The 26,600-nt window shown below is 45.2% G+C and overlaps 1 protein-coding gene across 1 annotated transcript in view; it reads right to left on the reverse strand.

The window, feature by feature from the left end:
- Positions 1–26,600, reverse strand: part of HDAC8 (histone deacetylase 8) — a 114,214-nt gene that overhangs the window by 38,552 nt on the left and 49,062 nt on the right. Inside the window, exons 8-9 of the mRNA XM_038747768.1 lie at positions 19,589–19,761; positions 13,107–13,201 (exon numbers count right to left, since the gene is read on the reverse strand). Coding sequence (XP_038603696.1) covers positions 13,107–13,201; positions 19,589–19,761 — 268 coding nt within the window. The remainder of the gene's footprint in view (positions 1–13,106; positions 13,202–19,588; positions 19,762–26,600) is intronic.

Genomic DNA, 26,600 nt, shown 5'->3' on the forward strand with positions numbered 1-26,600 from the left:
TCTTAATCTCCATTTTACAGATGAGGTACCTGAGGCCCAGAGAAGTGAAGCCACTTGCCCAAGTTCACACAGCAGAGTGACGGAGCTGGGATTAGAACCCAGGTCCTTCTGACTTCCAGGGCTGTGGTCTACCCACTAGACCACACTGCTCCTCTTGAGCTGTGCTTAAGGACAACGACACTGCTGCCTTTTCATTAATGTGCTCCAACATTAGGAAATGCTCTAATTTGTAGATATGTGAGGGGCGGAGCCAGCTGGCGGATCCTTCCTGTCTGGGTCTCCTCCTGCCCTCTTGGTAGTTTGACTGACCCCCCGGAAGACGTGCTCTTGGGGAGCCGCCGGGGAGGGACGCTGCGATGATGACCAACTTTTGGCCCGTCTGCTGAGAATTCCGTGGCTTCGACGGAGGACCGGGCTGCGCCTCTAGGAACCGCGGTCAAGATCTATCCGGAGGGATGACGAGCCAAACAGCTGAGTGAAGGCCTGCCAGTTTTCCAATTCTGACCCTGGCCAATTCCATTTGGAATTTGTTTCCGCTTCACCGAGTTCTGGTGAGGTGGGGCAAGAGGAGAATTGATGGTGGGGAGGAGCCTGAACACCCTGGTGGGAAAGACGGGGGGCGGGGGAGGATGAAGTCAGTCAGTCAATCATGTTTATTGAGCACTTACTGTGTACACGGCACTGTATTAAGTGCTTGGGAAAGTATAATATAAAAGACAAATTCCCTGCCCACAATGAGTTTACAGTCTAGAGGGGGTGACAGACATAATATAAATACATAAATTACAGATAGTAATAATAATGATGATAATGATAGGCATTTGTTAAGTGCTTACTATGTGCAAAGCAACGTTCAAAGCGCTGGGGCGGATACAAGGTGATCAGGTTGTCCCACGTGGGGCTCACAGTCTTCATCCCCATTTTACAGATGAGGTAACTGAGGCACAGAGAAGTTAAGGGACTTGCCCAAAGTCATACAGCTATGTACATGAGTGCCGTGGGGCTGGGAGGGAGGATGAATAAAGGTCAGCGGATGCAGCTGGCGACTGGCTGGGGAAAAAGATACAAGTGAAGAAGCCAGGTTGGAGGAGTTGTGTGGCTTAGTGGAAAAAGCACTGGCCTGGGAGTTAGAGACGTGGGTCCTAATCCAGGCTCCCCCACATGCTCACTGTTTGACCTTGGGCCTCAGTTTCCTCATCTGTTAAATGAGATTCAATGCCTGTTCTCCCTCCTATTTAGACTGTGAGCCTATGTGGGACAGGGACTGTGTCCAAACTGATTGACACCACCATTGGGTAGGGACTGTCTCTATATGTTGCCAACTTGTACTTCCCAAGCGCTTAGTACAGTGCTCTGCACACAGTAAGCGCTCAATAAATACGATTGATGATAATGATGATTGACTGTATCGACCTCTGCGCTTAGAATGGTGCCTGGCACATAATAAGTGCTTACCAAGCACCATCAAACAAAGAAGCAGAGGAGGCTTGTTGTTGCTCCCACGGCTCACTCAGGATGCAGGCATCAGGCTGGGGAAGGGAGATGAAGAAAAGTGGGAAGGAGGGCGTGGACCCGGAAATCCCAATTTTGGCTTTCTCCTTTTCACAATAATCCGGCCACCCTTCCGACTGATAAAAATGAGCTCTCTGAGCAGGGGCTGCACCTATCCGGCGAATACATCTGGGAGCCATTCAAGGCAAGATCCCTGTCTTCCAAAGCAGGAAAAACTGACTGACAGAAGTGAAGCTGGTGAAAACTGAAAACACACCCTTACCACAATAGTCAAAGAAACAAAAGTGGCATATAACTTTCTATAAAATAAAAAAGGATGTGTAAAACCACAGTCCAAAAGGGACCGGGAATCCATTCCTTTGCACAAAACCACTTCCCCTTCAATCACCCCACAGAAATGCATTTTGCTGAAAGTTACCCGCTTGACAATCCTGGGAGTGCTTAGGCATTTGTATCCATTCTATCAATTCTACGCTGGTTCCAAAGCACCCAGGAAATAAAAGCAACGGCTTCCCCCTTTTTCTTTTAATACATTTCTCTTCCCCTTACAAAGTACTTTCCCAACTTCTACGGCAGCCACCCCCTTTTGTAAAAGTGACTTTCCCAAATAAATGGGTTATTATTCTATCCTCTAAATGACGTCCTCACCAGGCCAAGGATAATGTTTCTTTTTCTCCTCTGCCAATTCAAGCAGCAGGCTGAAAAGAAGAAAGACTCCAGTTTTGGGGACTCTGTACTCTCGGCCGGCAATTAGGTCGAGGGGGTGAAGAACTGATTTCAGTCCACCTCTTTCTCAGGGCTCTGCAGGATTCCTAACTCCTAAAAGAAGCAGGACAAAAATCGGGACAAGTACAGTGGCTCCATCAAACTCAGGGAGGAGAGGAAGGGAAAAGAGAGGTACAGCGGCTGGACTGAGCTGGCTCAGGGGAGCTTGAAGGAGGAGAAAAACACGGTCGAGGGAAGCCCGATTCTCTCTGACTCTCCATGCCTCCCTCCTCCGGTCAGCCAGCCAGTGCAGAGCACTGGACTAAGTGCTTGGGAGAGTTCACTACAACAATAAACGGACACGTTCCCTGCCCACAACAAGCTTAAGGTTTAAATGGGGAGATAGACATGAATATAAATAAATAAATAAATTGCAGATATGGACATAAGTGCTATGGGGCTGGGAGAGGGGATGAATAAAGGGAGCAAGTCAGGGTGATGCAAAAGGGAGTGGGAGAAGAGGAAAGGAGGGCTTAGTCAGGGAAAGCTTCTTGGAGGAGTTTGCCTGGCCAGGTCTATCGATCCATGGTCTTTATTCAGCGCTTACTGCATGCAGAGCAATGTACTAAGCGCTTGGGAGAGTACAATACGCTGGCTGGCTAGGAATTCCTGAAGAAGGCACTGGACTGTAAGCCCATGTGGGACAGGGACTCTGTCCAAACTGACTGACAGCCAGTCAAGTGACCATCACCTTTGCTGCATTAATAATAGGTCTGTTGTCCAAAGGATGACGCATGCCCTTGTGGTTAGTTTACAACACTGTGTGTGTGGGGGGGCGGGGGGATGGCTCTGATGGCAAACTCTGGAGACAGATGATGGGGACAGAGGAGAGAAGCAGCATGGCCTAGTGGATAGAGCACAGATCTGGGAGTTAGAAGGACCTTAGTTTTAATCACGTTGGCCGGGTGCCCTTGGGCAGGTCATTTCACTTCTCTGTGACTCAGTTACCGTATCTGTAAAACAGGACTGAGAGATCCAGGTGGGACATGGACTGTATCCAACCTGATAATCATCTGTCTATCCTGGCACTTAATATGGTGTCTGGCATGTAGTAAGTGCTTAACAAATGCCATAAAAACAAAACAAAACAAAAAATAATAATAAAAAAAACTTGGGGAGCCCAGCAAGAAGTGAGAGACACGCTTTGGATGGTCAATAGTGTTCTGCGCCACCAAAAAGGCTAGAGAGTGATATTTCTGGCTAAGGTAAGTGTGTGTCCTTGGGAGGGTGAGCACACATTAGTGGGACTGGATGGGCTATTTGGGATGAAACCTTGAGAATGCACACAGTTTCAAGCAGGGAAGCAGCATGGCCTAGTGGATAGGGCACAAACTTGGGAGTCAGAAGGACCTGTGTCCAACCCAATTATCTTGTATCTACCCCAGTGCTTAGTACAGTGCCTGGCACACAGTAAGTGCTTAACAAACACCACAATTGCTTTTATTATTATTATTTAAAAAGCCTGAAAACTTCTGAGGTAGATTAATAATAATAATAAATAATAATGATGGCATTTATTAAGCACTTACTATGTGCAAAGCACTGATTAATTAATAATTGATAATAAACAGTTTTTCTGTTCTTGTTCACTTAATCATTGGTAAGTTTTTGATTGCCTGCTAGGTAGAGCACGGGCCTGGGAGTCGGAAGGACTTGGGTTCTAATCCTGCCTCTGCCACCTGTCTGCTGTGTGACTTTGGGCAAGTCATTTCACTTCTCTGGGCCTCGGTTACCTCAACTGAAAAATGGGGATTGAGACTGTGAGTCCTATGTAGGACATGGACTGCATCCAACGCAATTTCCTTGTATCTATGCCAGTGCTTAGTACACTGCCTGACATATAGTAAGGGCATAATAATGCCAAATTTATTATTATAAGGCTAATGATGAATTATGAATGGTATTTCCTAAGCGCTTATTAGGTGCAAATGTCCTGTGCTACGTGCAGAGGGTTGTAATCCAAGTAATCACACCGGACACAACCCGCATCCCATGCTAGGCTCAAAATTTAGGAGGTGAGGAGGGCAGGCATTTTATAGGAGGTCAAAAGAGGTTAGGTAACTTGTCCAATGTCCCATACCAAGACAGTCGCAGAGCTGGGATTGGAACCCTGGTCCCTGGATTCCCAGATCTTCGCTCTCTCCCACTAGCCCTCACTGTCTCTTACTTACTGCATGCGTGAGAAGCAGCGTGGCTCAGTGCAAAGAGCCGAGATGGGGAGTAAGAGGGCATGGTTCTAATCCCTGCCCCGCCATTTACCTGTTATGTGACCGAGACATCGATTCTCTGGGCCGCAATCCCCTTGTCTTCAAAATGATGATAATAATAATGATAATATTTGTTTAGCGCTTACTATGTGCCAAGCTCCATTCAAAGCGCTGGGGTAGATACAAGGTCATCAGGTTGTCCCACGTGGAGCTCACAGTCTTAATCCCCATTTTACAGATGAGGTAACTGAGGCACAGTTAGGTGGCTTGCCCAAAGTCACACAGCTGAAAAGTGGCAGGGCTGGGATTAGAACCCACGACTTCTGACTCCCAAGCCACTATGCCATGCTCCTCCTCTATTCACTTGTTCTCTCTCCTACTTAGACTGTTAACCCCATGTGGAACCTGATTATCTTATATCTGCCTCAGTGCTTGGCACATAGTAAATGCTTAAAAATACCACAATTATTATTATTATTATTGTTAATATTACAGCTCTGTACTAGACACTTAGGAGAGTACAAAAGAAGCAAAAGAAACAGTCCCTGCCCTTGCAGAGCTTACAGTCCAATGGGGAAAAACAGGGAGACATAAATGGGATGTAGTAAGTGCTCAAGAAATGATTGAAGGAATGAATGAATAGGCACAGGGAAGAGCACTGACCTAAGCATTGGGAAAGAATACACAGGTGGGAATTTGACACGTGTTCTGGAAGAGGGGTGTCCATGGAGTCGCTATGGGTCAGAGACGACAACAGCATAAATTAAGACAAGACAATGTCAGTCTCTCCCCTCTAGACTGTGAGCTCGTTGTGGGCAGGGAATGTGTTCTGCTTGTTGTTGCAATAAACTCTCCCAAGCGCTTAGTACAGTGCTTTGCACACAGTAAGGGCTCAATAAATGAGAATGAATGAACAGCCCCCTCTTTTGAACGGCAACTAATATGTTTTGTTTTGTTGTCTGTCTCCCCCTTCTAGACTATGAGCACGCTATTGGGTAGGGACCGTCTCTATATGTTGCCAACTTGTACTTCCCAAGCGCTTAGTACAGTGCTCTGCACACAGTAAGCGCTCAATAAATACGACTGACTGAATGAATGAACAATTGCAAAGCACTTTAGAAAAATAAAATATCTCAGGAGTGAATCATAACTCCCATTAACAGAGCCTCTGATTTTTCCGTTTGTAAAATTACATTCTTTCCCAAGATCACTTCCCCACAAGGCCTTCTTTCCAAAACGAGGCCAGCATCCAGCGTGTCTGCCGGGTGGAAAAGAGGTGCTAGTGAAGGATGAGATACAGGTGAGAAAAAGAGAGACGCTTATTAAATTATACGAAATTAGATGGCTTGTGGGAAGATTTCCCGAGAAATGCTGGCAGGTGAGGTTTGATGTTTTCTTCCTCTTCATTCATTCATTCATTCAATCGTATTTATTGAGCACTCACTGTATGCAGAGCACTGTACTAAGTGCTTCTGTCTGTACTCCCAAACTCTGCCACTTCCCCTAGACAAAATTGATTTTATTTTCTGTCTCCCTTTCTGGACTTTAAACTCCTTGTGGGCAGGCATCATGTCTACCAACTCTATTAAACTGTACTTTTTCAAGTGCTTAGTTCAGTGCCCTGCACATAGTAGGTACTCAATAAATACCATAAACTGATTGATTAAAAAGGGAGATCACATGGGTTTCTTCCAGCATACATTACTCTTGCCCACTTTCTCCAGCAGCCCTGTGACACCTTCTAAACGCCACCCAAAACCCTGAGCCCAACACACGCATTAACTCTGGATTTTTTTTTTAATGGTATTTGTTAAGGGCCTACTATGTGTCAAAAATGGTTCTAAGCGCTGAGGGAGATACAAGTTAGTTACGTTGGACACAGTCCCTGTCCCACATGGGGCTCACAGCCTAAGTAGGAGGGAGAACAGGAGAACTGAGGCACAGAGAAGTGAACTGACTTGCCCAAGGTCGCACGGCAAACAGCCGACAGAGCCGGGATTAGAACCCAGGTCCTCTGACTCCCAATCCCTTGCTCTTTCCACTCGGCCATGCTGCTTCTCACCGCATTCAGAGATTGTTTTTGTTTAGTAATCCAGGTTTAGAATTTCCCCTGGGTAGGCTACATAAAGGGGGTGTTTTATGGACTGCACAACTCAGTTACCATTTTTTCTTTTCCAGAAAGTCTCAGCAAAACATGTGCTTTGTAATGGGCAACTGCCAAGTTAATTATCGCCCTCTGAAATCCTATAGAGACGAAACATTTTGCTCATATGTTTCTGAACTGAATTCTAAGTTTTCGGCCCTGTTCCCTCTCACAGATAACTTTGAGTTTGGGAAAATTTATTGTAAGGTAACACTTCTGTCAACCACTGGCATTTTGTTTATTTTTCAAGAGGCTATTTCAAGTCAGGAAAAATAAACACCTGTTTCTAAAAGAATCTCCATTTAAACAAATGTAGCAATTTCATTTGTCCGAAAGTCGAGGAATGGCTCTTGGTGTTTGGCCGTCCCCCAGGGTAACAAATGGCACTGAGAAGCATTGTGGTCTAATGGAGGGAGCACGGATGGGCCTGGGATTCAGAACACCTGGGTTCTAATCCCAGCTCTGCCACTTCTCTGCTGTGAGACCTTGGACAAGTCACTTCACTTTTCTGTGCTTTAATTCCCTCATCGGCAAAAGGAGAAGCAGCGTGGCTTAGTGGAAAGAGCCCGGGCTTGGGAGTCAGAGGTCATGGGTTCTAATCCTGGCTCCACCACTTGTCAGCTGTGTGACTTTGGGCAAGTCCCTTAACTTCTCTGTACCTCAGTTACCTCATGTGTAAAATGGGGATCAAATGGGCTCACAGTCCCAAGTGGGACAATCTAATAATCTTATATCTATCCCAGTGCTTAGAAAAGTGAATGGCACATACTAAGTGCTTAATACCAACATTATTATTAATAAAATGGGGATTCAATGCCTGTTCTCCCTCCTACTACTTAAACTGTGAGCCCCATGTGGGACCTGATTATCTTGAATCTACCCCAGTGCTTAGTACAGTGCCTGGCACATAGTAAGCGTTTAACAAATACCGCAATTATTATAAAGACAGCTGAACAGTCTGAAGAAAACTTAGAGGATATCATGATCTCCCCCAAGAAAACCCTAAATACAACCAAAGATCTTCAAGAGCAAAAGAAAAACTTAAACTGCCCTGGAAACTTGCTCACTGGGCAATACCACGTCCACTGATTCAGTACAAGACAAAGAAGTTGAAATCTATATTAGTAGTATGGTGACATGAAGCCCCCGACTTCAGATCAAATTACATGTTTGTAGGGTTGTCCAATCTTGTGTAGCAATAATAATAACAATAACAGTGGTATTTGTTAAAGGCTTACCGTGTGCCAAACCCTGTATTAAGCGCTGTGGTAGATACAAGATAATCAGATCCCATATGAGGCTCACAGTCTAACAGGGAGGGAGAACGGGTACTGAATCCTCATTTTCCAGATGAAGGAACTGAGGCACAAAGAAGTTTAGGTCACACAGCAGGTACGTGGCAGTGTTGGGCTTAGAACCCAGGGCCCATGCCCTTTCCAATGGGCCACAGTGCTTTCCCTGTAGGGGTGGGAGAGCTAAGCTCCTAATAGGCAGGGAACGTGTCTACCCACTCTATTATAATTGTACTCCCCCAAGAGCTTGGCACAGTGCTCTGCACAGAGTAAGCGTTCAATAAATATCACAGATTGGTGGATTGATCTGGACTCACCATAAGCACCACATAAAGCTTCTTGAGCAATTCCATCAACGGCATGTCATATACTGTAAGCTCCTTGTGGGCAGGGAATATGTCTGCTTATTGTTCTACTGTACTTATTTAAATACCCATTCTCCCTCCCCTCAAACTGAGAGCCCCATGTGGGCTAGGGACAATGACAGACCTAATTAACTTGTATCTACCCCCACGCTTAGTACGGTGCTTGGCATACAGTAAACGTTTAACAAATACCACAATTATTAGTAGTCAGTCAGTCAGTTGTATTTATTGAGCGCTTACTGTGTGCAGAGCACTGCTGCATCAACCTTGGCACTTAGTACCTTAGAAAACGGCCTAGGATTAAGAGTAGAGATTACTGTGTTGGAAAAATCCCCAATATCACCTAATGAAAGAGAAGAGAGGGAGGTGTTTGTTTTTTTTTTTTTTAATAAAAAACAAAACAACAAAAAACCCCACATTTCATGAATGAGGTTAAGGGTACTTGTATAGTACGATGTACCTTTAGGATGAGTGGAAAAATCCACTCATTCTTAACTCTTCTTCTCCCTCAACTAAATGTCCAAAGAATGAAAATTCCACTGGCTATCAAGCCTCTTAGACAGCTAGGTGGAGGCCAAACCACAGGCAAAACCTGAACAAGCCTTGACAAACTAACGATCAACAAAAGACTAATGCTACAATCATGCCTTTGTCATGTCTCTTTTTTTTTCTTTTTGGTTCCAAATGCAAATCTTTCCCTCTTCCCCATAAGCAGTACCCCATCCCCCTCTTCCCCCAGCCCCCACCAACTGTTTGCTCACTTCTGTGTCCAAAGGCAGCAGCTGTTGGAATGAGGAGCGGGGAGAGAGGTTTATTCAACAGGTACAAAGTGCTTTTTGTTCCCCAGACAGTGGCACGTTGCGCTCCCCTTATTCTCAGCCTTCTCTCCTCGCCAGGAGAAAGGAGAGGGCAAAGCGGTGGAGGGTTGGTGAGAGAGGGGAGTGGCACCTCCATACAATTTCTGGGTTGCTGGTACAGTTTTACCAGAACCTTAGCTGGGTCTCTGACCCCCGAGCAGAAAATAGCACCAAAGACTCCAAATCAAGAGCTGTGCAAACTGGCCAGCAGAAATGAGTTCGTGCCAAGGAGGTTGAAACAGTGAGGCCTACTGGCCTGGGAGTCAGAAGGACCTGGGTTCTAATCCCGGCTCCGCCACTTGTCTTTCTGGGTGACCTTGGGCAACTCACTTCACTTCTCCGCGCCTCAGTTACCTCATCTGGAAAACGGGGATGAAGACTCTGAGCTCCGCGTGGGACAGGGACTGAATCCAAACTGATTGTCATGTATAATAATAATTTGTTAAGCATTTATGATGTGCCAGGCACTGTACTAAGCGCTGGGGTAGATACAAGATAATTGGGCTGGACACAGTCCCTGCCTCACATAGGGCTCACAGTCTTAACTCACTTCTATTTATTCTGATGACTTGACACCTGTCCACATGTTTTGTTTTGTTGTCTGTCTCCCCCTTCTAGACTGTGAGCCCGTTGCTGGGTAGGGACCGGCTCTATATGTTGCCAACCTGTACTTCCCAAGCGCTTAGTACAGTGCTCTGCACACAGTAAGCACTCAATAAATATGATTGAATGAATGAATGAATGTCTTTTACAGGTGAGAACTAAGGTCAAGAGAAGGTGACTTGCCCAAGGTCACCCAGCAGACAAGCGATGCATCCAGGATTAGAACCCACGTTCTTCCGACTCCCAGGGCCCATGCTCTATCCATGTATCTATCTCAGCGCTTAGTACAGTGCCTGGCACATAGTAAGTGCTTAATGAATACTATTTTTTTTTAAAGGAGGTCTCTGTCATTTTATGAAGCTTTTGGCTATCTTGGTTTCCCACTTCACTCATTTCCCATAGCTCACCTGCCCAAAAGCTCTTCTGGGGCACTAGACTATAAGCTTGCTTTGGGCAGGGACTGTGTCTGTTATAATTGTTAGAGTGTACCCTCCCAAGCGCCTAGTACGCAGTAAGTGCTCAATAAATATGACTGAATTAAATTGAATAGAGGATAGAGCATGGGCCTAGGAGTTAGAAGGACCCAGGTTCTAATCCTGGCTCCTCCACTTGATTGCTCTGTGACCTTGGGCAAGATACTTCACTTGTATAGGCTTCAGTTACCTCATCTGGAAAATGGGGATGAAGACATGTGGGATATGTCCCTTCAAGGCCCTGCTGAGAGCTCACCTCCTCCAGGAGGCCTTCCCAGACTGAGCCCCTTCCTTCCTCTCCCCCTCGTCCCCCTCTCCATCCCCCACATCTTACCTCCTTCCCTTCCCACACCACCTGTATATATGTATATATGTTTGTACATATTTATTACTCTATTTATTTATTTATTAATTTATTTTACTAGTACATATCTATTCTATTTATTTTATTTTGTTAGTATGTTTGGTTTTGTTCTCTGTCTCCCCCTTTTAGACTGTGAGCCCACTGTTGGGTAGGGACTGTCTCTATATGTTGCCAATTTGTACTTCCCAAGCACTTAGTACAGTGCTCTGCACATAGTAAGCGCTCAATAAATACGATTGATGACGATGATGATATGGATTGGGTCCAGCCAGATTACTTTCCATCTACTCCAGTATTTAGAACAGTGGATAGCATATAATATGCATTTAACGAATACCACTGAAAACACTCTCTCTCTCTCTCTCTCTCAAAAAGCAAACAAAACAAAGCCTAGGAGATAAATTTAGTTGCCCAGAGAAATTTAACCAGATCCTGGGGCAATGCCATAATGATGACGTGGTTGCCTGGTTCGTATTTCAAGGTCTCTGTTAGACCCGTTCTCTACCATGAATGAAGAAATCCAGGACTCAACGTTACTTGGCAGGTTAGCAAGAACGAGCCCAAAGATGAGATTGTGTACCAGTTTGGGTCCGGGATTCCCAACACCCGCTCACAGATTTTCATCAGACACACAGAAATGAATGGCTTCACTGAATTCCACTACGCAGACAGCTCACAGCGGCTAGCAGGCCCGAAACGGTGGCTTCCAGCAATGTACCAATGGACAAAGAAATAGAGAACCCAATCGAGAAAGCCAGTACGGGAGCTGGCGAACAGAAGACGCACAAAGCAGAAACCGTTTCACCTCGTATAAATCTGTGACACTAGCACTGCACAGATGCCACATCTGAGCAATGTCACTGCTATCACCTTCACGCCATACTTATCAAATAGCAAATAACACGTTCCTGGAAAGCAACAGGACACTAGCTCTAGAGAAACGCTTTCTTGGGCAGGACGGGAGAGGAGATGGGATGAAAAGCCAGTGAATCGCACAACTGCTGTAGGATGAACTGAGGGGTGGAGAGGGCAGAGGCAAGGAACAAAAATCATCTTACAGATTAAGTGAAGCACTATGTCAAGCAGTGAGTACTCTTGGGAGACACCAGTAATGGGCAGACTAGCCTAGGGCACAGCAAAAGACAGAACTGAAATATTGCAACACCGCCAATATCTACTCCAACAAACAGCAAAGAACAAGGTCCAGGGACAAACACTATTTTTTTTTCCAGCCACAGCAATATATGTTGAGTGATCTGCCTCACTGCTTTTATAATAAACTTGTGTCTTTCCTACATCTACTGAACATATATCTATACATACTGCATACATATACGCAATATCTCAAATTTGGGAAAGAGGCAATTTCAATTCATTTTTTGAACTTACGTGGCTAATAGTCGATTCTTCTCCAAGTCATGTAACACAAACCGTCCAATACCCATTCATTCATTAAACTGTATTTATTGAGCGCTTACTGTGTAAAGGACTATACTAAGCACTTGGGAGAGTACGATACAAAAATAGACACATTCCCTGCCCACAATGAGTTTACAGTCTAGAGAGGGTGATAGACATTAATATGAATGAATAAATTACAAAAATATACATATTTATAATTACCCCTTAATTACAAGCCTGGAAGGTTTTCCTCAGCACCCAGAAGGAATTTTCGTTATAACCATCACCCCGTGAGCACCACAGGATAGGACTCTACAATTTGGTTGGAGAAGTTTGGGCCTGTTAGCCCTGGTAGGCTACTGGTGGACCCCATGGGTGGATAATCCAGGGGGGTGGATAATCCTAGAATTCCAGGCAGGAATGGGAGGGTATGCACTTTCATTTCTAGCGATATAGTTCCTTTACAAGTGGCCTTTATCGACTCATTCTGGCAAAACCAAAAGTGAAACGCTCTTTTGGGGAAAAAAAAACGAAGCACACCTTGGAAAATGGTCCAAGGATCAAGATGAAGGAGCAATCTCCCCCTCATCCACTCCCTCAAAAAACCCCAGTACATTTTGAGTCTTCCTACCCTAAGTCTTGCTTTTCCCTGCAAAAACATAACTGCCCTGGTGTACTCCACATCAGCCCAGATGAACAAAAAAAGCTGAGCCACCCGTGACCATGACTGAAGGGCATTACTTCGAGAATGGCCAGAAAACCAGATAACCTCTCTTGAAGTAGCCTCTTTCTCTTCTTTGGGACTGGGGGTGGGGAATAGGAATAGGGAAGATGAAAATATGCCCAGATCCCAAAGAACTCTTTGTGTAAACAGGTGACCCCCTTCCCCGTTCTCGAATTATTTGAGAATTTCAAGTCGGTTGGCTTTTGAGATCCCTTGCAAAAGGAGGCAGAAGGTCTCGGGTTTTTCGGAACAAGAGTCCACTATACTGCCAGGACAGTGTGCTTATTGTTACTTGAGTGTCTCTCAACAAAATGGTATTGAGTGGCCAGGACGCGGTTTTGATTAGGTGGAATGACTCAGCTCTTCCTCCTGAAGAAGGGAGGGCTTGTCAGAGCCTTACCTCATGATCTGGGATCTCAGAGGATAGTGTTCGCCCCAGGATGACCCCGGTCAAGTATGTCCAGCAGCGGGCCGTGTTGGCGAGGTTGTAGCCTCCTATCTCCACCGAGAATCGGGTCGTTTCGAGCGGTTGCGGAGGGGTGGGGAGGAAAATGGGAGAGAAAGTTTTAATGAAAGGAAAGTCTAGCGAGGAAGGAAGAGAGCGTCGTCGTCGATTCCCAGACCGTACCAATAAGCTTTCTTTATCGAGCCTTACCACATTTGTCCAGTCGATCAATCAGTGCTGCTTATTCAGCGCTTCCTGGGTGAATATGTTGTCAATATGTTGCCAATTTGTACTTCCCAAGCGCTTAGTACAGTGCTCTGCACACAGTAAGCGCTCAATAAATACGATTGATGATGATGATGATGAAGAGCACTGTACTAGCTTGGGAGGGTACGATACACAGAGTGGGTAGACCTGTTCCCTGCCCACGATGAGCTTCCAGTCTAGTGGACTATAGCATTTTTTTTTAACCTGTTGGGTTAGGGTTTAGTGGGCAAGCTGGAGCCTGAACAAGATTGAGACGGCTGCAGATTTGAGTAGGCAAAGCAAAGGGGTCTTAAGGGACGTATGGCAACATCACCTCATTGACTGTATCAAGAGATGCCTACCTGATTTCAGCGCTTAGAACAGTGCTTTGTACATAGTAAGTGCTTAATAAATGCCATCATTATTTAAGTCTTTAGGTACAATGAAGGAGAAGCCTGCAATAAAGCAATGTATAAATTCATTCATTCATTCAATCGTATTTCTTGAGCCCTTATTATTATTATTAATCATATTTATTAAGTGCTTACTGTGTGCAGAGCGCTGTACTAAGCGCTTGGGTGAGTGCAATACAGCAACAGACACATTCCCTGCCCACAGCAAGCTCAAGTCTAGAGGGGGAGACAGACATAATGATGGCATTTATTAAGCACTTACTTTGTGCAAAGCACTGTTCTAAGCGCTGGCACTGTTCTAAACACAGACATTAATATACATACATGAATAAATAAATAAATAAATGAAAGGAGGGATTTTACTGGCTATAGAGGTATGGGGGTCTCTGGACACCTTGAAATCTTGAATGAATAATAATAACAGTGGCATTTATTAAGCATTTATTACGTGCTATGCTCTGGGATAGATATAGAACAATCAGGTCGGACACGGTTACTCTCCGACATGGTGCTGATGGGCTAGGTAGGAGGAAGAAGAGGTATCGAATCCCCATTTTACAAGGGAGGAGACTGAAGCACCAAGAAGTTAAGTGCCTTGCCCAAGGTCACCCAGCAGTCAAGTGGCAGAGCCAGGATTAGAACCCAGATCCCCTGACTCTTCGGCCCGTGCTCTTTCCTCTAAGCCACACTGTTTCCCAGTAAGGGAAATCAATGATATGCAAGGCTCCTGTTGTACTGTATTATACTCTCCAAGCGCTTAGTACAGTGCTCCGCATGCAGTAAAGCACTTAATAAATTCAACTGACTGACTGTTATCTGGAAACAAGAATTATACAACAGTGCTATATGACGACATTGGGAATCGATTTTATTTAACATCTATTGGTAGCCAGTGCCTTCCCTTGTGCTTAATACAGTGCTTTGCAGAGAGTTAATGCTCAATAAATACCATGAATTGATTGACTGATTGATTGAATGGAATAGAAGATGAGAAGGAAATGTTATTCCTTTACTATGCACAGCATTTTTTTTGTTTTGGGGAGAGTACAATAGAGCTGGTAGGCATGATTCCCACCCTCAAGGAGTTTAAAGTCTAGTGGAGAAGACAGACGTGAAAATAAATTACATCTAGGGGAAGTGGCAGAGTATAAGGACATGCCAGAGTTGGTGACGAGTGGAGGCAACCCCATAATAACAATAATAATGGTATCTGTTAAGCGCTTACTATGTGCTGAGCACTGTTCTAAGTGCTGGGGTATACACAATCTTATCAGGTTGTCCCAAGTGGGGCTCACAGTCTTAATCCCCATTTTACAGATGAGATAATTGAGGCAGAGAAGTTAAGTGACTTACCCAAAGTCAGCTGTTACACAGCTGACAAGTGTGACTTGTGACAAGGGCTCTAGACTGTGAGCCCATTGTTGGGTAGGAACCGTCTCTATATGTTGCCGACTTGTACTTCCCAAGCGCTTAGTACAGTGCTCCCGAGGGTCGGAAAGGGGGTAAGGCCCGGGAAGTTTCCAGAATGGAGAAAAAATTCCTCCTCAGGCGCCCGCCCAAGGGAAAAGCCCTTTTGCACAGGATGCCAATCACTCCGCTGGTGACATCAGCTAGACCCCAGCCAATTCCGGGGGAGGTTTTGGGCAAGGTAGGAGGTGCAAAGCAAGTGAGAGGAAATCCCAGAACCCAAGGAGAAGGAGGGGGCCATACTGGGCATCTGAAGGGGACAGGCGTGGGAAGAAGAGTTCCGACTAGGAATCTAAAGGGAGGAGGCACGGGAAGCTGGGGTTTGCCAGGAATGCTGGGGGTCAACAGGAGGAACTTCCAGGGAAAGGCCTGCGGCCAAAGAAGTACTGCCTGAGGAGTGGCATGGCATAGTGGATACTGTGCAGGCCCGAATCAGAAGGTCATGGGTTCTGATCCCGGTTCCGCCACTTGTCTGCTGTGTGACCTTGGATAAGTCACTTCACTTCTCTGTGCCTCAGTTACCTCATCTGGAAAATGGGGATTGAGACTGTGAGCCCCACGTGGGACAGGGACTGTGTTCAGCCCGATATGCTTGTATCCACCTCGGTGCTTAGTACAGTGTGTGGCACACAGTAAGCGCTTAACAAATACCATAATTATTACAATAATAATAATAATGGCATTTGTTAAGCACTTACTATGTGCTAAGCACTGTTCTAAGCAATGGGGGGAAAATAAGGTAATCAGGTTGTCCCACGTGGGGCTCACAATCTTCATGCCCATTTTACAGATGAGGGAACTGAGGCACAGAGAAGTAAAGTGACTTGCCCAAAGTCACACAGCTGACAAGTGGCGGAGCCAGGACTGAACCCATGACCTCTGACTCCCAAGCCTGGGCTCTTTCCACTGAGCCATGCAGCTTCTAATCATAATAATTATTACATAATAATAATAATAATAATATAATAATAATAATTACTATTATTATTGCCAGAATTCAGAGGGCCGTAACCGCTGAGACGGGGATAGGGACAGGTTCCACCTCAGGGCTCCAGAGGAAGAGCTGTTCTGGAAACTTCTGGGCTTTTTCCCCCCTTTCTGACCCTTAGGACCCGTCAGATCCTGTCCGGTCAATATGGGGTTGCCTCTGCTTGTCACCAACTCTGGCCATTCATTCATTCAATCGTATTTATTGGGTGCAGAGTACTGTACTAAGCACTCGGAAAGTACAATTCAGCAATAAAGAGAGACAATCCCTACCCACACCGGGCTTACAGTCTAGAAGTGGGGAGATAGACTAGTTTAAAGTGTTTTAGCTCTCTTGAATCAAGAAGATATGTGAGTGGGGCTTCCGGTACCAGTCAGTCGTATGTATTTAGAGCTTACTATGTGCAGGACATTGCACTAAGCACTTGGGAGGGTACGATACACCAGAATTAGCAGACAGGTTAAGTGACTTGCCTGAAGTCATTCATATTGAGCGCTTACTGTGTGCACAGCACTGAACTAAGCGCTCTGACTGTCACACAACTGACAAGTTGTGGAGCCAGGATTAGAACCCGTGACCTCTGACTCCCAAGCCCGTGCTCCTTCCACTAAGCCACGCTGCTTCCCCATAGACATGGAGACAGAGGAAGGGAGAGAAGGAACTAAAGTGATGAGGAGAGGGAAGCAGTAAGAGGTGAACAGAGAGACACAGAGACGTGTGGAGACAGGCATGGAGACAGAGGGAAACAGAACAGAGGAGAGAGAGAAGGAGCTAAAGAGGGGAGAAGTAAGAGACAGAATCAGAGGTGAGCAGAGATGCAGAGAGATACTGAGACATAGAGACAGAGAAGACGGAGAGAGGGGAGAAAGAAGGAACTACAAGAGAGAGGAAGAGACAGAATCAACATGCGCAGAGACCCAGAGACAAAGGGTTGGACACAGTCCCTGTGTCACATGGGGCTCACAGTCTAAGTAATAATGCTAATATTACTCATTAAGCACTTACTATGTGCCCAGTACTGTAAGTAGGAGGGAGAAGAGAAGAACTGAGGCCCAGAGAAATGAAGTGACTTGCCCAAGGTCACACAACAAAACATTGGCAGAGTCGGGATTAGAACCCAGGTCCCCTGACTCCCAGGCTCCACGCTCAACTGGGGGTTCTAGAAATCAAAATAATCTGGAGAGTGATCAATTAGCATCCATGCGAGGACATCGATATTAAATTTACACTGGAGCACTCAACCACTCCATTTTACTAGCACAAACCGTGAAATAAAGATTGCAGCCATTCAGACATGATAGTCTAAGCAAGGCATCTTCAGAGGTGGCTGAGGTCATTATATCCTAATACAAAGGATCCTTTCACAAATGTATAAATGTTTCCATTGAAAAGACTCAGCTTATTTTCTGACCACTAAGTAACGTAAAACATCAGAACAACCCAGTGAAGGCAAAAAATACCCAAGAGGCTCCTATTGAATATCTGAATTTTGCTTTCTGTAACATATCCAAACTTTTTCCCCAGACCATCCTTTGGTCTAACCAAACATACCAGAAATAATTTGAGTTTTAGTGCTAACTTCTAAAGAAAAGCTCCAACCTAAGCTTCATTAAAGCTGTGAATCAAACACCACAGAGAAGGCGGATCAAAGTTCTGGGTCTTCTCAGAAAGTGGCAGGCAAATGTTAACCTCGGACCTATGCTAAAGGAATGGAGGCTTTGACTAGAGTTTGCCAAGGAGTTCATGCCAGTGAAGGGAACTCACGGAATACGATCCTGGGCTTCCTTTCTGCCAGGTCAACCTCTTTTTTTTATGGTATTTGTTAAACACTTTACCTTGTGCCAGGCACTATACTACGTGCCAGGACAGATACAAGTTAATTGGGTTGGACACAGTCCATGTCCCACATGAGGCTTACAGTCTTAATCTCCGTTTCACAAACAAGGTAACTGAGTCCCAGAGAAGTTAAAGAGATTTGGGTTCTTTCACTGGCGCTCTGGTGCATTTCCCAAATCTTACAGGGAAAAAATATTTCCTCCCTCCATCTGGAAGAAAATTACCGAGGCCTAGTAGAAAAAACATAGACCTCGGAGTCTGGAGGCCCATGTTTTAATCCCAATTTACCAATTTGCCAGCTGGGTGACTTTGGGTAAGTCCCTAACCTCTCAGTGCCTCCGTTTCATCAACTGTAAAATGGGTATTAAATACCCATTCTCCCTCTCTCTCAGACTGAAGGCACCACATGGGACAGGGACCCTGACTGATCTGATTGCACTGTATCTACCCAAGCATTTATTATAGTGCTTGGAACACAGTAAGTGCACAACAAATCCTATAATAATAACAATAATATAGTAATGATAATTATATTATTACTCATATAGTAATAATTATTCATCATTATTATGGGATTTGTTATGCACTTACTGTGTGCCAAGCACTATAATAATGGCTATTATTATTATTATTATTATTCTGCTGCTACTCTGTTCCACATGGGGTCCATTTATTCATTCAATTACATTTATTGTCTGCAGAGCACAGTACTAAGCGCTTGGAAGAGTACAACACAACAATAAATAGATACATTCCCTGCCCACAACCAACCTACAGTCTAGAGGGTCCAGGCAAGCCACCACCAACATGGCTTAGTGGAAAGAGCAAAGGACTGGGAATCAGAGGATCTGAGTTTGAATCCTGATTCCACCACTTGCCAGAGAAGCAAGATGGTATAATGCATAGAGCCCGGACCTGGTACTCAGAAGCTCAGGGGTTCTAATCCTGGCTCCATCACATGTCCGCTGTGTGACCTTGGGCAAATCACTTCACTTCTCTGGGCCTCAATTACTTCATCTGTAACTAACTGAGACTGTGGGGATTGAGACTGTGAGCCCCATGTGGGACAGGGACTGTGTCCGACCCGATTTGCTTGCATCCACCCCAGCACTTAGTATAGTGCCTGGCACAGAGCAGGCGCTTAACAAATACCAAAATTATTATTATTATTGCCTGCAGAGTGACCTAGGACCAAGTTCCCTTTGCCTCAGTTTCCTCATCCTGTGGCAATGGTGATTCGATCCCTGTTCTCCCTTCCGTTTGGACAGTGAGCCCCTTATGGGACAGGGACTGTGTCCATCCTGATTACCCTGTATCTATTCCAGGGCTCGGTACAGTGGTTGGCACTTAGTAAGCGCTTAACGATGCCAAGACGAATACTTTCATGATTATTATTACTATTATAAGAGGACACTATTCACTGCAGGAAGGTTTTCTCCATAGAGGAAGGGAGATTAACCCGTCTGGATGACACTGTTTGTGCTTACCTCCACCCAGGACGAGGGTAGCCAGCTGCCACTTTAGGATGTAGTTCAGACACTTGCCGATCCCCACTGGAGTCATGTTAAAAGAGCACATGGGGTCTCCGGCCATCGTATCGGCCCCCAGCTGCACAACCACGGCTTCTGGATTGAAGGCTCTATACACCTCCTTCAATACACTTGCAGGAGAAGACAAAAAAGACAGAACGAGAGAGTTCAGCCCAGTATGAAGGAGGTCCGGAGGTATACCGTACCAGCAAGCAATTACAAAAACAAAACCTTTCGAGTTTTTTCTCAAAACCCTCCTCAAAAACGTTATTTCAATCTCCACATCCCTGTGAGGTTTGTGCATATTATTTTCCCTGAATTCAGGATGGAAAAAATGAGGATTAGGGAGTTATCGGATATTGAAAGATCATTTTAAAACTCAAGGAATGTGGTGATGAACGGGGAAAATGAACAAAGGCGAACAGATTTCCTAACCGTAAAAAAAAAGAAAAAAAAAGAAGCTTCCTACAAGCATAAACTGAACAGTTTCACTTCCTTATCTGGTAAAATACTGGAAAAAAAATGAAGAAAAAATTCAGTTTGTAAACACCTAGGAGAGTACAATGTACTGGGGAATATCAACATGGCTTCATGGAGAATAAATACTGTCAGACTGATGCTACAGTAATTTCTTTGAAATGATAGCAATAGGCCTAGCAGCTGAAAGAGAAATAGTTGAGGCAATATATCTTGACCACAGCAAGGCTTCCTTGCCCCTGATATCTAAAGCAGTATGGCTCAGTGTAAAGAACCCGGGCTTTGGAGTAAGAGGTCATGGGTTCAAATCCTGGCCCCATCAATTGTCAGCTGTGTGACTTTGGTCAAGTTACTTAACTTCTCTGGGCCTCAGTTCCCTCATCTGTAAAATGGGGATTAAGACTGTGAGCCCCCTGTGGGACAACCTGATCACCCTGTAACCTCCCCAGAGCTTAGAACATTGCTTTGCACATAGTAAGCGCTTAATAAATGCCATTATTATTATTATTATTATTATTAAAGTGAACCAAGAGGTAGGATAAAAAGATCTCTTGTGGAAAAATTGAAGGACGTGAGATTAATTAGCCTAGAGAAGACTGCGGGTAATTTAATCAGGCCCTTCAAAGATACTAAGTATTATTATTTCGAGGAGGCTAAGGACGCAACAAGAGGAAATGGGCTTATAACACATCTGGCCTGATGTAATTTAGACATAAAAATACGGAAGAACTCTCAGTCTACGGGCTGTGAGCTCCAGAAATGAGTTACTGTGGGAGGCGTGGAAATTCTTTTCCTGAATATTCACCTGAATGAAACAGTTTAAGGAGAAGTGTCCAGATTAACCCTATACTGTTGGCCTGTAACAGAACACCAATGAGCTGTGGAATGCTTCAAGAAGACTATATCCTGAAAATCTGTTTGGATTGCCATTTGCAACTGCTCTTCTCCAACGCAACGATGTGAAAGATGATGGAGGCCTAGGTGAACCAGCCTAAACCAGGGATCCCATCGCCACAACCTATGAATATGGTCTTCTCTCCTCATCCCTCCCCCTCAAAGCCTTCTCAAGATGGGGGGATGAAACTACAGTCCACGGTCTTCTCTCTCTTACCACTGCATTAGAAGTCCTACGAGGGCAATGATCAGTAAATGAATCCACACACATCCACCAAACTAGCTCTCTTCCTCCCTTCAAAGCCCTACTGAGAGCTCATGTCCTCCAAGAGGCCTTCCCAGACTGAGCCCCCTTTTTCCTCTCCTCCTCCCCATCCCCACCTTCTTCCCCTCCCCACAGAATCTGTATATATATTTGTACAGATTATTTATTTTACTTGTACATATTTACTATTCTATTTATTTTATTTTGTTAATGATGTGCATCTAGCTTTAATTGCATTTGTTCTGACGATTCTGACACCTGTCTACATGTTTTGTTTTGTTGTCTGTCTCCCCCTTCTAGACTGTGAGCCTGTGATTGGGTTAGGGACCGTCTCTCTATGTTGCCAACTTGTACTTCCCAAGCGCTTAGTACAGTGCTCTGCACACAGTAAGCGCTCAATAAATCAATCAATCAATCAATCAATCGTATTTATTGAGCGCTTACTATGTGCAGAGCACTGTACTAAGCGCTTGGGAAGTACAAATTGGCATCACATAGAGACAGTCCCTACCCAACAGTGGGCTCACAGTCTAAAAGGGGGAGACAGAGAACTGAACCAAACATACCAACAAAATAAAATAAGTAGGATAGAAATGTACAAGTAAAATAAATAAATAAATAAATAAATAGAGTAATAAATATGTACAACCATATATACATATATACAGGTGCTGTGGGGAAGGGAAGGAGGTAAGACGGGGGGATGGAGAGGGGGACGAGGGGGAGAGGAAAGAAGGGGCTCAGTCTGGGAAGGCCTCCTGGAGGAGGTGAGCTCTCAGCAGGGCCTTGAAGGGAGGAAGAGAGCTAGCTTGGCGGATGGGCAGAGGGAGGGCATTCCAGGCCCGGGGGATGACGTGGGCCGGGGGTCGATGGCGGGACAGGCGAGAGCGAGGTACAGTGAGGAGATTAGTGGTGGAGGAGCGGAGGGTGCGGGCTGGGCAGTAGAAGGAGAGAAGGGAGGTGAGGTAGGAGGGGGCGAGGTGATGGAGAGCCTTGAAGCCCAGGGTGAGGAGTTTCTGCTTGATGCGCAGATTGATCGGTAGCCATTGGAGGTTTTTGAGGAGGGGAGTAATATGTCCAGAGCGTTTCTGGACAAAGATAATCCGGGCAGCAGCATGAAGTATGGATTGAAGTGGAGAGAGACACGAGGATGGGAGATCAGAGAGAAGGCTAGTGCAGTAGTCCAGACGGGATAGGATGAGAGCTTGAATGAGCAGGGTAGCAGTTTGGATGGAGAGGAAGGGGCGGATCTTGGCAATGTTGCGGAGCTGAGACCGGCAGGTTTTGGTGACGGCTTGGATGTGAGGGGTGAATGAGAGAGCGGAGTCGAGGATGACACCAAGGTTGCGGGCTTGTGAGACGGGAAGGATGGTAGTGCCGTCAACAGAGATGGGAAAGTCAGGGAGAGGACAAGGTTTGGGAGGGAAGACAAGGAGCTCAGTCTTCGACATGTTGAGCTTTAGGTGGCGGGCGGACATCCAGATGGAGATGTCCTGAAGGCAGGAGGAGATGCGAGCCTGGAGGGAGGGGGAGAGAGCAGGGGCAGAGATGTAGATCTGGGTGTCATCAGCGTAGAGATGATAGTTGAAGCCGTGGGAGCGAATGAGGTCACCAAGGGAGTGAGTGTAGATTGAGAACAGAAGGGGACCAAGCACTGAACCTTGGGGAACCCCCACAGTAAGAGGATGGGAGGGGGAGGAGGAGCCTGCAAAAGAGACTGAGAAAGAACGACCGGAGAGATAAGAGGAGAACCAGGAGAGGACGGAGTCTGTGAAGCCAAGGTCAGATAACGTGTTGAGGAGAAGGGGGTGGTCCACATTCAATATGATTGAATGAATGAATGAATACAAGCTGATCAGTTTGAACAGTCTCTGTCCCACATGGGGCTCACAGTCTTAATTTCCCTTCTACAGATGAGGTAAGTGAGGCCCAGAAAAGTGAAATGACTTGTCCAAGGGCACACAGCAGACAAGAGGTCAGAGCCGGAATTAGAACCTGTTTAATATTTGTTCTTCTTGGGCTTTCACAACCTGGGAAACCCAGCAGTGACATCACCCTCTCCCTCTCTCTCTCTCTCTCTCAACCGCGAATGAGTAAGTGGCCTGGAAGAGTTTAGGAAAGATCCAAGAGGGCCTGGACAACTTTCCCAGCAGAACAAAGGAAAAGTCCTTGAATCACAGTTGTTGTTAAAGGGGCAATTAGGCAACTGACTGGATGTGGGGGGTGGAGCGCTGCAAAGAGTCAAAAACAACTAAGGTTTTTATGCCTGGGGTGAAACACGGCAGTTGCCAAACAGCTGCACATCGGAACTGCAATAACACAGTTGTAATTTCCTATATAATACTTAGCCCTAATGTTGACACTCAACACACGTTAAATAATAATATTCCACTAGGTAGGGAAATGAAGGGGAATTTCATATCCCCCTGAAACGGTAGGGGAATGAGGATTTACTCCTGGAAAAGATTCATAAGCAGAAAAAACTACAATTATAATAAGAGAAAGGAGCTAGGACCACAGCCATTTTGATCTACCACTACATTTTTAATCATAAAGGCCCACACGAAAATATAAAGCCTATAAACATATCCATGCTACTTATTACCTCACTACCTCATCTCCTTTCCCCCTTCTAGACCGTGAGTTCGTTGGTGGGTAGGGACCGTCCCTATATGTTGCCGATTTGAACTTCCCAAGCGCTTAGTACAGTGCTCTGTACACAGTAAGCGCTCGATAAATACGACAATGAAATATGATTGAATAAATCTCCTTTAGGAGGATTTCCCTGATTAAGCAGCGTGGCCTAGAGGACAGAGCACAGGCCTGAAGTCAGAAGGACATGAGCTCTAATCCCAGCTCTGCCACTTGTCTGCTGTGTGGCCTTAGGTAAATCACTTCACTTCTCTGTGATTCAGTTAACTCATCTGTAAAGTGAGGATTAAGACTGTGAGCCCCATGAGGGACAGGGACTGTATCCACCCCAGTGCTTAGTACAGTGCCTGGCATACAGTAAGCGCTTAACAAATACCATAATTGCCTGCTGTGCAACCCTGGGCAAGTCTCTTAATTAATCAATCAATCAATCGTATTTATTGAGCACTTACTGTGTGCAGAGCACTGTACCAAGCGCTTGGGAAGTACAAGTTGGCAACATATAGATACAGTCCCTACCCAACAGTGGGCTCACAGTCTAGAAGGGGGAGACAGAGAACAAAACCAAACATATTAACAAAATAAAATAAATAGAATAGATATGTACAAGTAAAATAAATAAATAGAGTAATAAATATGTACAAACATATATACATATATACAGGTGCTGTGGGGAAGGGAAGGAGGTAAGACGGGGGATGGAGAGGGGGACAGTTTCCTCAACTATAAAATGGGGATTCAATACCTCATTCTCCCTCCTCCATAGACTGTGAGCCCCTTGTGAGACAGGACTGTATCCGACCTGATTAATTTGTACCTACTCCAGCACTTAGAACAGTGCTTGACACATAGTGAGCACTTAACAAATACGGTAATAATTCTAATTCCCTATCTCCTCACCCATTATCACCTCAACTGCTTCTTCAGTGCTTTGGCACCCTTACATATACATCTTTATTCTCAATTACCTATTTCTATCATCTGGAATTTATTTCAGCATTTGTCTCCCCCCTGTCTGAATTCCTACTTAGACTGTGAGCCCGATGTGGGACTTCATTTTCTTGTACCTACCCCAGTGATAATAATGATAATGGCATTTATTAGGCGCTATGTGCAAAACACTGTTCTAGGTGCTGGGGAGATTACAAGGTGATCAGGTTGTCCCATGGGGTGCTCACAGTCTTTATCCACATTTTACAGATGAGGTCACTGAGGCACAGAGAAGTTAAGTGACTTGCTCAAAGTCACACAGCTGACAACTGGCGGAGCCGGGATTTGAACCCATGGCCTCTGACTCCAAAGCCCATGCTCTGTCCACTAAGCCACGCTCCCAGTGCTTAGGACAGTGCTTGGCACAGGGTAAGCACTTAACAACCACCACAATTTTTATTGCTATTAGATTCCAATCTCCTTGAGGGCAGGGATCATGTCTGCTACTTCAGTTGGACCCTCCCAAGCGCTCAGTGCAGTGCTAAAGCTAAGATTCATGAAAACGTCGGTGGCGTACTTTACCCTATTACCACATCGGCAACGATAAACAGTCGGGTGTTGTTTCAACAACTGCTTTCACCCATTTTGGGAAAGAGTCATGAAAAGAGAGTTTGTAGCTTTGAAACAACCCTAGAGTAAACTTTCTTTACTGGAGGCCTCATATGAAGACCTCTGAGTATCGATATCCCACAAGATTGCTTTTGGCAGCGCTCAGCTCAATGCAGCCAACGACGCTGCTTGGCCCGCAGCAAAATCAATGGTTTGAGGTTTTGAAAAATTGTAAGAGCTCAGCCAAGGAGGCGGGACGATGGGTATCCCACTACAGTATATTAGTAATTTCCTTATAAACACACGAGCTATCTGTTTGAAATGCTGTTTGCTCATTGGAAAACTAAATCATGAGAGTTTTCGTAAGACAAGGCAAATAGGAAAGATGTTGGGACCTAGAGGCCTCTGAGCGCACTTCCGTGGAATTCACGGAAGCTGTAGGGGGTCGGTTTGCTGTGTTGACATGAATGAGGTTTTAGAATAAAGGACCAACTGTTAGCTTCAGGTTTTTTCTGGTTTTCCGCCTGGATAGCACGGGGGTGGTAACCCAGAATTCTTCCTTTATCCCCTTGAATATCACGGGTTTGTGATGAGGGAGAGAGAGGAGGGAGGAGAGATAGAAGCTCACTGGGGGCAGGGAATGTGTCTGTTCATTGTTATATTGTACTCTCCCAAGCGCTTAGTGCAGTTATCCCTTTATTCATTCCCCCCATCCCAGCCCCACAGCACTTGGGTTCATAGTTGTCATTTATTTATTTATATTATGTCTGCGTACCCTCTAGACTGTAAGCTCTTTGTGGGCAAGAGGTGTGTCTGTTTATTGTTAAACTGTACTCTCCCAAGTGCTTAGTACAGTGCTCTGTACACAGTAAGTGCTCAATAAATACGACTGAATGAATGAATGAAAGAGGGGGAAAAGGAAGAGAAGGAGAGGGGGGAGATAGAGAAAATAAGACAACCCAATTTATTTACATTAATGTCTGTATCCCCTTCTAGACGGTAAGCTCACTGTGTGCAGGGAATGTGCCAGTTTATTGTTGTATTGTACTCTCCTAAGTTCTTAGTACAGTGCTCTGCACACAGAAAGCGCTCAAGAAATACGACTGAATCAATTCCTAAAGTTGTGCTCCAAAATCCATTCAG

This window comes from Tachyglossus aculeatus, chromosome 6 (assembly GCF_015852505.1).
Source record: "Tachyglossus aculeatus isolate mTacAcu1 chromosome 6, mTacAcu1.pri, whole genome shotgun sequence".
Classification (NCBI taxonomy): domain Eukaryota; kingdom Metazoa; phylum Chordata; class Mammalia; order Monotremata; family Tachyglossidae; genus Tachyglossus; species Tachyglossus aculeatus.